This window comes from Eurosta solidaginis, chromosome 2 (assembly GCF_040869045.1).
Source record: "Eurosta solidaginis isolate ZX-2024a chromosome 2, ASM4086904v1, whole genome shotgun sequence".
Lineage (NCBI taxonomy): Eukaryota > Metazoa > Arthropoda > Insecta > Diptera > Tephritidae > Eurosta > Eurosta solidaginis.
Genome location: NC_090320.1, coordinates 11,609,417 through 11,624,489, shown reverse-complemented (window position 1 = coordinate 11,624,489; position 15,073 = coordinate 11,609,417). Strand labels below are relative to the sequence as shown.

Genomic DNA, 15,073 nt, shown 5'->3' with positions numbered 1-15,073 from the left:
AAACAATCATCATCAAGCCTTCTACGTTTCTTAATAAGTTTTACTTCCATTTTTGTTAAAATTCTGTTATAAATTAATAAAAAAATAAAAATAAAATATTTTTCCGCCAACAAGTTTGCAACTTAGAAAAACGGAACTACGATCGAAATGCAGAATACACAAAATCGAACGATTCGAAGTTGGATCGAAAGAGATTGGAACACAGAATACCAAATTTGCCAAATCGAAAAAATTCCAATCCAAGTCGAAATGCAGAATAGGGTGAAATAATTATACAATTTGAATTTTGGATTTATCATTTCATAGAACGAGAATTTTCACCTAGTCACAATGTTCTTTAAATATGTTTTCTCGAAACAATTCATGCTTGTACACACATTCGCGTTTGCTGCGATAAATGTTAAATTTTCCTTCAGACTGCCATAACATTTACTCTTTTTGTTCCATTTGGTACAATTCCTAAACATTACAATTGTGTAAGAGCAACCGAGGTTGAGTTTCTACGTGACATTTCCTTTTGCCTATTTCGGTTCGGGCAAAAACTGACATTTTTGTGCGTGCGTTTTTATTAGGTTTGCATGTAAGAATGCCATTCAATATGGCAACAAGCGACGGCTTCGATCGATAGGACCAAAAGGAAATTCCCTTTTAGTTACCATCTCTAGTGCTATCAAAATTCTTAAACATTTTGACATTTACTGCTGTCATTCTTTCGATCGCTTCGGTAAAAAAACTCGCGGTTTTAAATTGCACTGAAACAAAGGTTGTACCGTAAAATTTGTTTGCATATTAAAAAGCAAATATTACCTGCAATTAAACATGTGCTTCGTTGCTAAAGTAACCTTATCAAAGTATTAAGAATTTGTTTATAAATTAGCAATTGTACAAAGCTTAACGGTAATGGCTGAAGATACAGTGCAAATAAAACAAGAACCGCTAGACGTAATCTACGCTGCGGAAATTGCTGATATAAATGACGTCGTCGCCGCTACCACTACAAGCAGCTCCAGCAACAAAATATCTATGTATGGTACTGGCAGAAGGGCGTGTGATATACTAAATAAATTTGGTGTTGCTTCTACTATGGCTGTTGGATTTTCAAATAATGTAACCATTAAAATAGAACCACAGACGGATGCAAATGATGAGATATGTAGCGGTGAATATGTCGGTGATTGTGGTGGTATTACTGCACAGGAATTGTTAGAACATAGAAATGAAATGAGTGATGTGCATGTAAAATGTGAGTGACGCCACCTTTTGCTTTTCTTATATTTTATATTCAAATCTACGAATTTAGGCAAATAAATATATTTGCTGCAATTTTAATTGTTAACAATTTGCCTAAAATATCTCCCTCAGCACGCATTCCATTGCAATGGCGTTGCTTATGTATGGGTATTCTTTATAATCGTACTGTAATACTAGCTAAAGTGTTGTTGTTCGTTTCAAGTATCGGCTTAGAAATAGCGGACAGTCATGAATATCGAAACAAAAATACTCGTTTCCAATACTCATACCTGCCACTTCCGCTAATAACTTAACTGGAAGTTGAAAAATCAGTCGTTGGCCGCCTTGGTCTGGGCCTAGAAGGTTTAATGTGGTCATATTAATCGTTCCCGAGACGGTCGGGCTAGTATATTTATGGCGATTGTTACCGAATGTACTGGATCTATGTCCGGCAAAGGACTATCAACATCGATAACACTCCCCAAAATCTTCGGGGACTGTCTCTATATGTGATACAAACACAGCAAGGTCCTGGTCAAAGTAACATCAAGAATTTAGAAAAAAAAGTTTTTCAATTAAAACTCCCATCGGGGCCACCCCTCGAAAGTGATTTGATTCTGCCATGAAAAGCTTCTCAGTTAAAATTCATTTACCTTGCAAATGCCGTTCGGTGTCGGTATAAAACATGCTTTTCCCGTCCCGGAAATTTGTAGGGAAAATTAAAAGGATCACGACGCAAATTGGAAGAGGAGCACAGCCAAAATCTCCGCGGAGATAAATCGGCCAAGAATTTTTTATGAAAAATCAGTCATAAATATGTCATACGGAACTTGCAGCTCATTTTAATAAACCGAGATGAAACTCTCAATGGCCCACATGGGCCGATATGTATATTACGTGACACGCCTAGGGGGAGAGCGTTAAACTACATTCAATAGTAAACACTTGATATTTCCAAGTAATTGCTATTGAGTTCACTAGTTTAATGCTTGTTGTTTTAAACTTATTGTTATTTGTTGATTGAAACTTATGCCATATAGCTTACCCGTCACTTCGATTTAAAAAAAATTATCGTTTTCAAAAGAGTGTGTGTATGGGGCGAGGTGATTCAACTATTCACATGCAGGCAATACAATGAGTATTTCACACTTTTAATTGGATAAGTAAATACTTACTCTTTTATAAATTTTATTAGGCTTCAATTGTGGTTTATACAAAACGGGGAATTGGGTTTCTGTATACCAATGCCTTTTAAAGGCTCATTCTCCACCCAGCGGGTTAGGGGGTCAGAATATACCCGCGGTAGGTATGCCTGTCGTAAGAGGCGACTAAAATACCAGATTCAAGGGGCTGTGTAGCGCAACCCTTCAGGTTGCCAGCGCAATATATAGCTTCTCCAAACCCAATTGTCAACCTCTCCTATCCGCGGCGAATCCTGTTTCATTAACAGACGAGGCTCTGGCGACCCTAAGCTCCTCATGGAACTTGGGGTTGGGGAGGGAGGGGATGGCCTGAAGGTTTAATGTGGCCACATAAATCGTTCCCGAGATGGTCGGGCTAGCACCTTAATGGTGCTGTGGTACCGCAGCGTACCGGATCTGTATCCGGCAAAGGACCATCACATCGATAACACTCCCCAAAGCCTTCGGGGAGCAACCTTATCGCTACAACAACAACAAGGCTCATTCTCTAGGGTGATTTCCTAATAAAAACGCTTTTTAAGCATTCCGTTCCACAATGAATATGATGTGTCGAAAGAACTTTAGCGATGTGGCTAACCTGCAACTTCATAAACTTTGGTGCGTGTATTTTTCTGCTTTTTGTACATCGTTTCCCCCCGGGAATCACCGCGACGTTTGTCCAGACCACACCTCCATAGACCGTGACGAACATATGCGGTTTTGGCCTTTGTGCAAAAAAGCATCCCAACTATCTCTGCTTCGCGATATTTGGCTCAAATCGGGGGCACCAAGACAGATCAAGTCTTTCTCCACATATTCTCTCGAACATTCCATAGCCTTCCCATTGTCTCTCGACCATCGCCCATGATTTAGAAAGGATTGATGTTGTAAGATATAACGCGAGATTTAGTTTGTCAAAGGACCACTTAACTCTTAAGTGCTTGCTCTGTGCAAAGTAACGCATATATGCAAGAGTATTTGTCCATTTGATTTCTAAGCTGAGGTTGTTTTCGCTGTTAATGAGGATTTCTAGATAGACGCAATTCTTCACAGCCAATTTGCAACTCTTACTATACACCGATTTCTTCTATCTAATTTTTTTATTTTAAAACTAAAATTTCATAAAAATTTATATATACTTATATACATACTAATTATTGTTGTTTACCACCGGCAGCGGAACCGATAGAAGACGATACAAACAACTATTCCTCCAACGATTTTGTACTTCCGTCAACTCTAACGAATTCTTCAAATGCCAACGAAACTGCAGAAGAGAAGGCGTCTTGTCATGATTTCCAAGTGGTTGATGAACATGAAAAATTTATAACAATAAGTGCAGCCGACTTATCGCCAGAAAAAGGAATTTTGGAGTTGAAACAAAAATTACAAGCCATGAAAGAACTAGTAAATTGGAATTAATAATTATTATTAGTTAGTCAAATAAATAATGAATCTTATCATTTCATTTTAATCTCAACAGAGTCTTCCAGTTAGTTTACCAAAACCTGTAATTAGGAACCACTCCAGGTGTCCACTATGTGGCAAGCAGGTTCTTCAAGACTTACAGTTTAAGCATTATACGCATCATATGGAACAACATCGAAAAAATCGTATGTTCTGCATAAGAAAAATATGTGACAGTTGGTTCATTTCGCTGGAGGAGTGTGAAAAGCATGAATTTGAGACGCATGATATAAAACATTTCAAATGCAATGTAATTTAATAAATTAGTATATGGATTTTTATATATATATTTATTTTAATATAGAAAGGCTATTACTCATTTTTTATAAAAAAAAAAAGTTTATGATAGAATTTAACATAATTTATTTTCTTTTTTGGCCGTTAGTATATACCGTTGTTGTTATTGTTGAGCTAAAGGCCGAATTAAATAAAACGCTTTTATTTGGTTTTAATTTAATTTAATGTCAATATTTCGACCTTACAAGACTTGCAAGTGCAGCTTAAGATTCCTGATGATGACTTCAGACTGAGGTCGAAATATTGACATTAAATTAAATTAAAACCAAATAAAAGCGTTTTATTTAATCCGGCCTTGAGCTCAACAATAACAACCGATAGAATTTAACTACATTAATACAAACGTACTGCTATTGCAATCTACGGTATTACGATCCTTGTTAATTGCATTTTTGGACAACTTATTTCTTTTATGGTTTAATTTGCACTCAATTTTCTGTTTGTTGATTTGTCAAGCCAAAAAAATATGAGCTAGATCCTCTATATTAGAGTAACGTTAATATAGTAGTTATAAAATGTTAATATTTATGTTTGTTGCTTTTCCCATAGGTTTGCAATCATAAGTTTCGTGATTTTGAACAAATGAGCGAACATAAGATTAAAATGCACAATAAATTAATTCGTTACAATTGTTCGCTATGTCGTGATTGGTTTATCAGTCTTGCCGAACTACAGGAACATTGGTCATTCTTGCCAGATTTTTGTGGACGCCTAGCAAATATAGATGCATTAGAGAAATCACATAAATTGAAAAGAGGTAAAAGATCCACTACTGTGTAATACCCTTCCTGCTCTGATACCCCCCTTCTTAATGTTGTCCATTTATATTCCTCCCGCTCCCGAACCCATTCCTACCCCCAGCTTACACTCCCACTAACACTTACTTCAATTTCCTCATATTTGCATAGTTTCCATTATCGTATTTTTTTCATAGCTCCAACAACCGATGTATCTGGTTTAAAATTGAGACTGCAAGCAATATCGCCGCACAATGATCCAGTGAATTTAGGTACTCGAACGCAAATGAACGGTATTGAAATAAAAGAAGAACCAATCGATCCAGAATCAATGTTACCCTGTGGTGTTATAAAAAAAAATATTAATACAAACCCATCAGAGAAATATCAAGCAACAACAACCAACAAAAACAATTTAACTGCAGTGCCGCAACTAAAGCTGCGTTTACGTAAACAACCGCTTAGTCCAACAAGAATGAGAGCAGACTATGTTGACCCACCAGTTATGCAAAATAATTCAAATCCCTTGGGACAACTACTTGCGCGGCGTATAATGTCAAAATTTTCACTGAAAACTATTCCAAAAATGTTTAATCTAACAAATAAAGTTAATGAAATCAAAGAACAGCAAGAAAAGAAAGCACTGCTACAACAACAACAACCACAACAGCAAGAAAAACTGGCTCTACAAGTACAACGACAAGAGGAACAACATATAATGCCTTCAAAAGCTGTACAAGCACAGCCATTCACAAAATGGCAAAAAGATACTATTCTAACATTTGGTAATGAACCACCACCCAAAATGTTAAAATTATCAAACAATTTGAAAATTATTTCATATCCATTACCTCCACCTACACAAAAACAAAAGGAAGTCAACACAACAACGACAATTTTTCACACTCTAACCAAGCTGCCAAAATCAGCACAACATCAGCCTCCAAATACAAGCGTGGTAAATACTAATGGTCCTGGTGAAAAGCCAGCTACGACAATGTTTCGGCAATTTACATTGGAAAGTGTTAAAATACCAGCATTGGATAAACATTTTGCAGTTGCTAAGCTTGAGGCTGTTACAAAGGCAAATAAGGAATTAACTTTAACCGAATTATTAGATGAGGTGATTGTACGAGAGAAAATTAACGCCATTACATCCAACGAAAATAAAATCAACACTACAACCTCAACCAACAATGATGTCACTGTGGAACAAATGCTACTGCAGCAACAAGAAAGTAGCAGCGAAAAAGAAGCCGAGGAAATAAAGAATAAATTTATTGAGAATATGATGGCGGCGCTTGAAAAAGATGATTCACAAAGCACAGCAAACTTAAGTGAGAGTGCTTTGGATAGCAGCAGTATTTCAGTAAATAAAAAAAAAATAGAAGATGACAGTGGAAGTAAGTAACTCTACAGTGGAGAGGCATATAAATTGTGTAACAAGTCTTTCAATTTAGTTCTGTCTATCGATCGAGTATAGAAAGTATTTAACTTGAATTTGTGAGCTTCACACCAGTTTGTAATAATTGAATATTCAGTTTTTATTTTGGTTTAAGATAAACTGAAAATAGAGAAACATTTATTGGCATATTGCGATGGTACCGTTTTAAAAACCGCCATTTATCATCGTCAGGCAATTTCGTAAAGTTATCAAAGGTTTCAACGAGATTCGAACCAGGGTTAATTCGGTGAAACTGCAGTTGTCTTAACCTTTAAGCTATCCTGCTTGTATTTGTTATCTTGCAGGTGTGAAGCTCATAAATTCTTAAATATTACGTAAAAATTGAACACACAAATTATACAAAGATTGAAAGTTCAATTTGCCTTATTTATTGTCGTTTAAGTTCTTAGAGGATTAAGGGTCAGTCGCTTTTCAATAGACATTGGGCCGATTATCATAGATAGTTGAGTCATTATCCACCTGATCTTTCTCCTATCTTAAATATGTTTGTAGTCTTAATGTTTTAATTTAAACAATTATATAATTCTCTATTTTTTACTTATATTTGCAGACATACCACACCAAAGATCTCGTTCACTTCCAGCTAATGAAAAAGAAAAAGAAAAAAATGTGCCAAATTTCCCTAAAAGCGAATGTGGTGACTATATTTGTCCAAGATGTGGTCGTCGCTATTCTTTGGCTACTACTGTGCAAGAGCACTTAAATAGTAATTGTGGGCGTAACCTACGACATGAATGTGAAGTATGCCATAAATGTTTCTTTTCGATAAGCACATTAAATTGTCATCGCACCATTCACACAGGCGCCTTACCACACAAATGCAATTACTGTGATAAACGTTTTCGTACACGTGGTCAAGTGACTGTACATCATCGTACGCATACCGGCGAGCGTCCATTTGCTTGTGAGGTAGGAATTATTTGAAAGATATAAAATTTAAGGTCAGTGAGGGCGTTTTTGACACAAATTCGAAACAGGGCGTTTTTCAGGGCGTTTCCTCATGGAACTTGGTGGTGGGGAGGGAGGGATGGCCTGAAGGTTTAATTTGGCCATATAAATCGTTCCCGAGATGGTCGGGCCAGCACCTTAATGGTGCTGTGTTACCGGAGCGTATCGGTTCTGTATCCGACAAAGGACCATCACATCGATAACACTCCCCAAAGCCTTCGGGGAGTAACTAATCGCTACAACAACAACAACAACAACAGGGCGTTTTTCAAACGTACTTTCCCTACGCCCTATCTCAGAGGGTTTTTCGAAACGGGTGATATTCCACTCAGCAGTCGAAATTGTGTTAGCAAATTTATTTTCGAATCCAATTACATTATAGGACACCAGAATTACACCAATATTTTTTTTTTTAATTCTATTATGTTTTAATTTTATTGTGATAACTAAATTGCTTAGAGGGTCTGCCAGCTATCTAACCCCATATAATTTTTGTAATGGTTTTAGTGCAAAATTTTGTTTGGCATGCCCAGTAGAAATTATTTTACAATTAATAAATACAAATTTCAATTCTAATTCTGATGATTTTCTATTTTAGATATGCTCACAAAGTTTTACCCATCGTGAAACACTTATATCCCATCTATCGCGTCATATTGGCATGAAACGTTACAAGTGTTATGGGTGTCATAAGCAATTCTCCTGCATCAGTGGACTCAGCATGCATCGTGCTGCCCGTCCAGATACTTGTGGCAAATTTGAGTTAAATACACGTGCGATAGGACCACGTGTACGTGTTATACGGGGACGTGTAGTTTTCGAACCACAACCGGCGGAGCCTGAAGATTGCGCGGATATTGTTGATGGTGGTAATGGCATGAATGTAGACAATGGAATGAAAGCTGCTGAGGGGGGTATCGCTTTATCTGAGGTGTTGGCAGAAATACAAAATAAGTAACATCGTTTTACAAAGGTACTCTTTTCATTTAAACATTTCTATATCTTTTTAATTAAGCTATTTACACATATATAATTGAGTAGTGAGTAATGAAGAGTTTAATTGTGTTGAATATTTGCGCTGGAATTGTGTCCAAAAATTATGTATTAAGAATGAGGGTATTATCCCGTCATGGTTGGTATACTTAAATATATATTTTTGCATAAAAGCTTAACTATTATTGTAAGGAAAAGAAAAAATATTTTTGTATTACACGTAACATGTAACTATTAGGTACATACTAAAACTATATACTAGCTAGATTGTAGTTGCGTGTGTTATACAGATATGCATACATATTATGTATGTATATACATATGTAATATAGTGATTCTAATAACTTTTTTTTTTAAATGTTTTTAATATTGAAATGGATCTGATATTTTCTATAGTTTCCAATTCGTCCAGTTATTTTAAGTAAAAAAGAGTAAATCTCGGCATTTGTGATAAGCTGAAAACTTGCATCCGCCTTTATTTTGACATTGTAAAGAGGGCACTAAAAATCATATTATATATATTATTGATATATTCGACGTCAAAGATCGCAAAAATATGTTTTTCGCAAATATTTCTCTTCATATAGCTCGCGCTTTGTGCTTCGTGGCGCTCAACCAAATTTAGTTACATCGCGCGCAGCCGCTCGAACCTTATATCGTTCTAGATTATCGATAAATGGAGCGAATTCACTGTAATTTGGTATTTGAATCAACTGAGGGCGCCATCTAGAGATTAAAAATTGGTGTGTATCCGCTCTTTTGTGAAGCCAGTCTCTCGCCATAAATCGGAACATGTAGCTAAGGTTATAATTGGTCTATCGAAACAAACTTTGGTGGACATATTTTGCATACTATATTACTACCGGTACTGAGCAATGTGTAATTCTCGAAGCAACGACCGAAATAAACCCGGAATGTTTCCAAAATATACAAAATTTTACGGATACAAACACGAAACCGCTAACAAATATGAAACGATTAATACAACAACAACAAATGGTCCCAAATTGTTCTAATGAATTTTGAAAATATCCTATTCAATGCGGAAACTGAACCTCAAAATGATCCTGAAGTCGTAACGAACTAATTTCGAAATGATATGAATCTTCATTTACAGCTGGAGCTGTTGGCCCCTTTAAAATAGGTGTATTTGTCCGATTTGATTTAACCGCACATGCGCATGATGTAGTTTTGGCGTGGAATTATTGTTCGTTAAAGTGAAAAAAAAACTCCATACATTGGAATATCCTTGTTATAATTATTTTCGTTTTAATTTGATCACCCCCTCCTGTACTGACTTCAATGTACCTATTTTTTAACCAAATTAATTTAAAACAAATTTTTGAGTTCATGGATGAGTTTATTTTGATTTATTATAATTGTGCTTATTTTGTCTTATTACTTTCAATGTGTAAAAATGGAGCTCCAGTTCCTCTTAATGACTGTGCGTGTTTATTTCACACTGTTGGAGCTTTATTATTATTTTTGTTATATGAATCCAGCACAACAAATTAAAGATAAATATAAATTAATTATTAGTTAATGTAGTATATTTTCAATTTATAATTTTTTTTTCTTACAAAAATCATTCGTCGATGATGAGTCGTCTTGCAGCATATGGTTGTCATTATATAAATTACGATCCGATTTGTTTGACTACACAGTAAACTAAATTTTAATTACTTAAGAAGGTATAATGGCATACATACAATCGTTGAATGAGTGAAAGAATGTAAGATCTAAGTATTTATTTTTAGAATGCCATAATTTGTCTGCGGCTCAGGTGGTCCTTCGCCGGATATAGATCCGGTACGTTCCGGTAACAAACACCTTTAAGGTATTAGTCCGACCATCTCGCGAACAATTTAATATGACCACATTGACACAGGTGTGGTGATAGCGTGCTCCGCCTACTACACCGAAGATCGTGGGTTCAAATCAACCCAACATCGAAAATTAAACAAAAGTTTTTATAAGCGGGGTCGCCCCTCGGCAGTGATTTGAGCAAACACTCGCGAGTGTATTTCTGCCATGAAAAAAAACCTCAGTAAAAATTCATTCAAATTTTAGTCGCCCTTATGACAGGCATATCTGCCGCGTTTATATTGTAACCTGGTGCGGGGTTAATAACTGTAATGTTGTTGTTGTGTCAACAGTGCATGAAACCCTCTGGTGGACGTCCAGCATCCTAGGAGTTCGATCAATATTGGAACGTGCTCTTATAGTGCGAATGCACATACAGTTGAAAGGAAGGTTTATGTTGGCACAAGCAGCACATACATTTGTCAAGGGTTATTCTAGACAAGTAAAAGCCTTCCGCGATTTACAACCAGATTGACTGAATTTTGTGTGTGTTAGTGCAGTCGGGTGGCTTCGTGACACACGTATTTGTTGGCGGCTACACGTTGATGAAAATCAAAAATTTTTGATTGTTTCGTTTGACGCTAGCTTATTTGATAGTCGCGGGGTGTGATTGACAAAACGCAGTGTTGTATTTAGTTTGTGTCGACGTTCAAAATGAACAAGTGCGCGGAAGAACAGCAATTCATATTAAAATTTATTCAAAAATATCAATGTTTAGCAGCTTTATGGAATTTAATGCTTTTATTATTATTTAATAAAATTTTTATAAATTTTTTTATTATCTAATAAAATTGCTGTAGTTGCAAGTAAAAAAAAGTCATCATCCGATGACGACATATTCACGTCCGAACGCTACGGTTTCTCAATGCAAATGTTGATTGATGGCTTTTTATTTGATAGTCGCGGGGCAAGCGTCAAATACCCGACACGCACACATACAAAAATTCAGTCAGTCTGGTTGTAAATCGCGGAAGGCTTTAAGGACTTAACCGGATCAAAGTTGAGCCAGAAAGACGGGTAGCCTGGAAAGAATGCACTGTTTTCCTTTTGTGAAAGGGCGTTGAAAAATTATAGCCACATTTGAGCACATACCGCGATTGGGCAATCTTTGACTCAGCCAACGATCTAGCTTAATTAATTTACCTCACGAAATTTATGTAAGTAGGTAGATAATGGTTCAACGTAATTATCAAAACCCAAATTAGCAAATGCATATAATAAATCATCACCATTAACTGTTTTACGGTTTTCCGCGATACTACGTTCTATAGCCTCTGATGTTATAAAAGATATAAATTCTGAGACACACTCCTGTATGCATTCGCGAGCATCTTTGGCTATTTTACCATTATCGGGTACGGGTACTTTCATGATCTTGATTATATTACAAATGGGCAAGAAGCGATCTTGTTCTCGTAGCATACCACTACTATGCTTATTATCAGATTCATCGTCTGTAAGTAAAGTGTTTTTATAATTCCAAATTCTTTGTTTGCATTAAAAATTACCTCCAGAAACACCATCTTCGTCGTCGCGCATCATAAAATCATTTAAATAAGGTTGAGAATCGCCGCTGGTACTCATTCTATACAGTTCGCGCGTTACAATAAATTTTATATCTTTTGTTTAATTCGCTTGTAAAGTTGATTAATTTGCTAAACTATTTTGTATAAAAAATGTATGCATTCAGATTTTTGACAGCTTAATGTCATTCGCATTTTCCTTTTTAATTTTTTTTTATTTTGGGTTTGTGCCTTGGGTTGACCGAAACCACCCGCTGTAGCCCAAAAGTATTACCCGTGTTCCAATGAAACATTAACCAAATGCGGATAGAGATTTAACATGCAAACAGCGTTGCCATATATTTTTTTCCAAGTCGGCAAACGCCGCCCACAAAATCGTCAAAAATCGTCGTATCTATGGCAACAGCTAATAACAACCAAAGTTGAGTTAGGACGAAGTTGAGTTATTACCAGACGACGTACGATTGTATTCGCCGGAAACCAAAAACAGATCGCCGGATTTCAATCAACAATATTAGCTTTAAAAGCGCTTTTCTGAAAATTGTCTTTGATTGTTATTTCTTGTTGCCACATACAACATATAAAATCGTTTTCAATTCATTTCGTTTTATTTTATAAATAACACAAACGTCTTAAAAGCATACATGTAATACTCCTATATTGCTAATAGAAAATGCTCGCAATGTGTTTTGAATTCGAAATCAAAACAAGACAGCCTATAAAATTTTTGTGATTGTAGCTGCATAAGTGTGACACGATAAAATTAAAATTTAGGTACATTCGATTATTGAATACAAAAACAAAAACGTTTAAACAGCAATATATCGGCACTCTGATGATTGGGAATGTACCTAGCCTTTTGTAGGAATAGCTGTGTTTTTTTTTTACTTCTATATACGTTTACGCTTAAACTTTATATGGACTGCTAAGCGACAAACTTTAAATACACCTCTGAAATTGCTGCGCATAAAATTTGTCCTACTTAATTTCAATACGCATTATACTCAGATGTAACTGAAATATGTGTCTTTGTTTCACCCTCTACACTAATTCTATGTATTCTATAGGGCCGTTCCATTGGTTTATCGAGCTGTGGCTCTGGCTCAAATCTCATTGGAAAGATCTGGATCAACTTTATGAGGGCTGGCAGCACTAATATAAAACATCTGTTTTGTTGAAAATAAGAAGAAACGTACACAAAATTTTAAGATACTGATAGAATTATTAACATTTAAATAGTTTCGCACGTAAGTAAACTATTTGTTTTCCTTACATCATCTTAGAGTTGTTTACTCTTTCAGTGTTTTTGCTTTTAAATATGGCGAAATCTTTTATGTATATACAAATGTACACAAATTTAGCTCAGTGCTACAATGGGGCCGTTCCATTGGTTTATCGAGCTCTGGCTCTTGCTCAAATCTCATTGGAACGATCTGGATCAACTTTATGAGAGCTGGCAGCACTAATATAAAACATCTGTTTTGTAGAAAATAAGAAGAAACGTACACAAAATTTTAAGATCGGATGGAATTATTAACATTTAAATAGTTTCGCACGTAAGCAAACTATTTATTTTCCTTACATCATCTTCAAGTTGTTTACTCTTTCAGTGTGTTTGCTTTTAAATATGGCGAGATCTTTTATGTATACATAAATGTACACGTATTTAGTTCAGTGCTACTATGGCTCAATTATATGGTTGGCTCATCTCACCAGCTGATTTTATTTTTTTCATTTCACTGGAGTAGGGATTGTCAGAAGGAGATTACAAACTTAAAAAGAAACCAACGAATTTACAACATTTTCTTACTACTTACAAATGCTGCTAAGTTTTATGTTTTCATTCCATTCCATTCGTCTAACACCAACACGCTAATTTTGGCAATGTGAACAAAGGTATGTTATTGCTGTAGAGATGGGCCAACCATATAGTTGAGCCATGAGTGCTACCAACTCAAAAGTTGTTAGCTGTCAAAAAATCTACTACAGAAAACGAAACGAACAGAACTGCTATACGAATCAGAAATTGAACCAGATAAATATGAGGATCACAACGTTGTTGCATTTGCATGTTAAATTTCTATCCGTATCTCGCTCAAGTCTCAATGGAACGTAACTAATGGCTCAACTACAATATGGTTGGCTCATCTCACCAGCTGATTTTATTTTTTTATTTCACTGGAGTAGGGATTCTCAGAAGGAGATGGCAAACTTAAAATGAAACCAACGAATTTACAACATTTTCTTACTACATACAAATGCTGCTAAGTTTTATGTTTTCATTCCATTCCATTCAAGCATGCTTAACCAACGAACCGATATCATTTCGTTTCGTTTATTAACGTTAAGAACGTCAAATTAACGAAATAATTTTGTTTCGTTTTCTGCCATATCAAAACGAAATCAAATCGTTTATGTTGATTATTAATTTCAAACTATGCTGGCAAAGCTGATTGATGGCGGAGTTATTAAAGGTGAAAGCATTAGCCAAGCTGATTGCAACTTTTCTCATGAATTTTGACAGTACGAACATTTCTCAGAGTATTCTTGAATTACACAAACAATTTACATGGTTTGTGTGTGTATGTTCGCTCGCTGTTACCGCCTTACGGCTTCACCATGGCTATAGCATTGCCAGCACAATTCAAACATAAAGTATCACGTTTTTGTTAACGGTTTTAACGATAACGAAAGCTTTTCGTTTCGGTTAAAAACGAGATACAATTTATCTTGATAAATTCTTTATCGATAATATTTCGAAGTGTTTCAACGGAAACGGCGGAAATTTTTTGATAAACGATTAGCTTAACGTTAAGGTGCATCCCTGATTCCATTCGTCTAACGCCAACACGCTGATTTTGTCAATGTGAACAAAGGTAAGTTGTTGCTGTAGAGATGAGCCACCGCCATGAATGCTACCAACTCAAAAGTGGTTAGCTGTCAAAAAATCTACTACGGAAAACGAAACGAACAGAACTGCTATACGGATCAGAAATTGAACCAGATAAATATGAGGATCACAACGTTGTTGTTGCATTTGTATGTTAAATTTCTATCCGTATCTGGTTCACGCACCAATGGAACGTAATATATGTGTGTCCACAATTCATCGCACCTGATTCAGCTATATGTTACACCCTATGAAGTGTGTGGCAAGCACATTAGATCTGCAACGAATGCACATAAATTAGAAAAAGTAGAGTGTAGTCAGCTCTTTTGATAGTAGAAGTAGTTTTCCAAAAAACTTCTGGAGGAACCTTAGAAATGCCTTCACGGAACTTAGAGGAACTGCGGCATTTGTGGTCTAGCGTTTAGTTTTTGAGTAATTTTAGCCTAACCAAAAGTCCAATTCACCTCTTTTTCATCACA

The 15,073-nt window shown here is 35.8% G+C and overlaps 2 protein-coding genes across 6 annotated transcripts; one reads left to right on the top strand and one right to left on the bottom strand.

Moving 5' to 3' along the window:
* The first annotated feature begins 694 nt into the window (after window positions 1-694).
* Window positions 695-13,417, top strand: LOC137239291 (uncharacterized). Of its 4 annotated transcripts, XR_010949322.1 has the most exons (10): window positions 695-1,243; window positions 3,589-3,818; window positions 3,895-4,128; window positions 4,725-4,932; window positions 5,110-6,315; window positions 6,928-7,286; window positions 7,924-8,298; window positions 12,772-12,951; window positions 13,006-13,260; window positions 13,315-13,417. XR_010949322.1 is itself a non-coding variant. In XM_067764416.1 (8 exons), exons 1-7 carry the CDS (start codon window positions 901-903, stop codon window positions 8,281-8,283), a joined length of 2,940 nt encoding a protein of 979 aa, XP_067620517.1. In that variant the 5' UTR covers window positions 695-900; the 3' UTR covers window positions 8,284-8,298; window positions 8,959-11,057. The 4 variants fall into 4 exon arrangements, 3 of the variants coding, with proteins under 3 accessions (XP_067620517.1, XP_067620518.1, XP_067620516.1); XM_067764416.1 differs by lacking the exons at window positions 12,772-12,951; window positions 13,006-13,260; window positions 13,315-13,417 and adding an exon at window positions 8,959-11,057; XM_067764417.1 differs by lacking the exons at window positions 12,772-12,951; window positions 13,006-13,260; window positions 13,315-13,417 and having other exon boundaries at window positions 6,928-7,118; window positions 7,180-7,286; window positions 7,924-8,061.
* Window positions 9,658-11,943, bottom strand: Nf-YB (nuclear factor Y-box B). 2 transcript variants are annotated; one of them, XR_010949324.1, is made up of 4 exons: window positions 11,690-11,943; window positions 11,325-11,635; window positions 9,899-9,986; window positions 9,658-9,789 (listed from the first exon to the last, which is right to left on the bottom strand). XR_010949324.1 is itself a non-coding variant. In XM_067764435.1 (4 exons), exons 1-4 carry the CDS (start codon window positions 11,763-11,765, stop codon window positions 9,776-9,778), a joined length of 477 nt encoding a protein of 158 aa, XP_067620536.1. In that variant the 5' UTR covers window positions 11,766-11,943; the 3' UTR covers window positions 9,658-9,775. The 2 variants fall into 2 exon arrangements, 1 of the variants encoding a protein (XP_067620536.1); XM_067764435.1 differs by having other exon boundaries at window positions 9,899-9,974.
* Window positions 13,418-15,073: the final 1,656 nt, after the last annotated feature.

What these genes read in the sequence shown, in the direction of transcription:
- LOC137239291 (XM_067764416.1), top strand. Translation starts at nt 901, where the DNA reads ATGGCTGAAGATACAGTGCAAATAAAACAAGAACCGCTAGACGTAATC. An exon ending in GAGTGATGTGCATGTAAAAT is followed by an intron (nt 1,244 to 3,588) that starts GTGAGTGACGCC and finishes TACCACCGGCAG; the next exon opens with CGGAACCGATAGAAGACGAT. An exon ending in TAAAACATTTCAAATGCAAT is followed by an intron (nt 4,129 to 4,724) that starts GTAATTTAATAA and finishes CTTTTCCCATAG; the next exon opens with GTTTGCAATCATAAGTTTCG.
- Nf-YB (XM_067764435.1), bottom strand. Translation starts at nt 11,765, where the DNA reads ATGAGTACCAGCGGCGATTCTCAACCTTATTTAAATGATTTTATGATG. An exon ending in CGAAGATGGTGTTTCTGGAG is followed by an intron (nt 11,636 to 11,689) that starts GTAATTTTTAAT and finishes CTTTACTTACAG; the next exon opens with ACGATGAATCTGATAATAAG. An exon ending in ACTTACATAAATTTCGTGAG is followed by an intron (nt 9,975 to 11,324) that starts GTAAATTAATTA and finishes TTTACTGTGTAG; the next exon opens with TCAAACAAATCGGATCGTAA.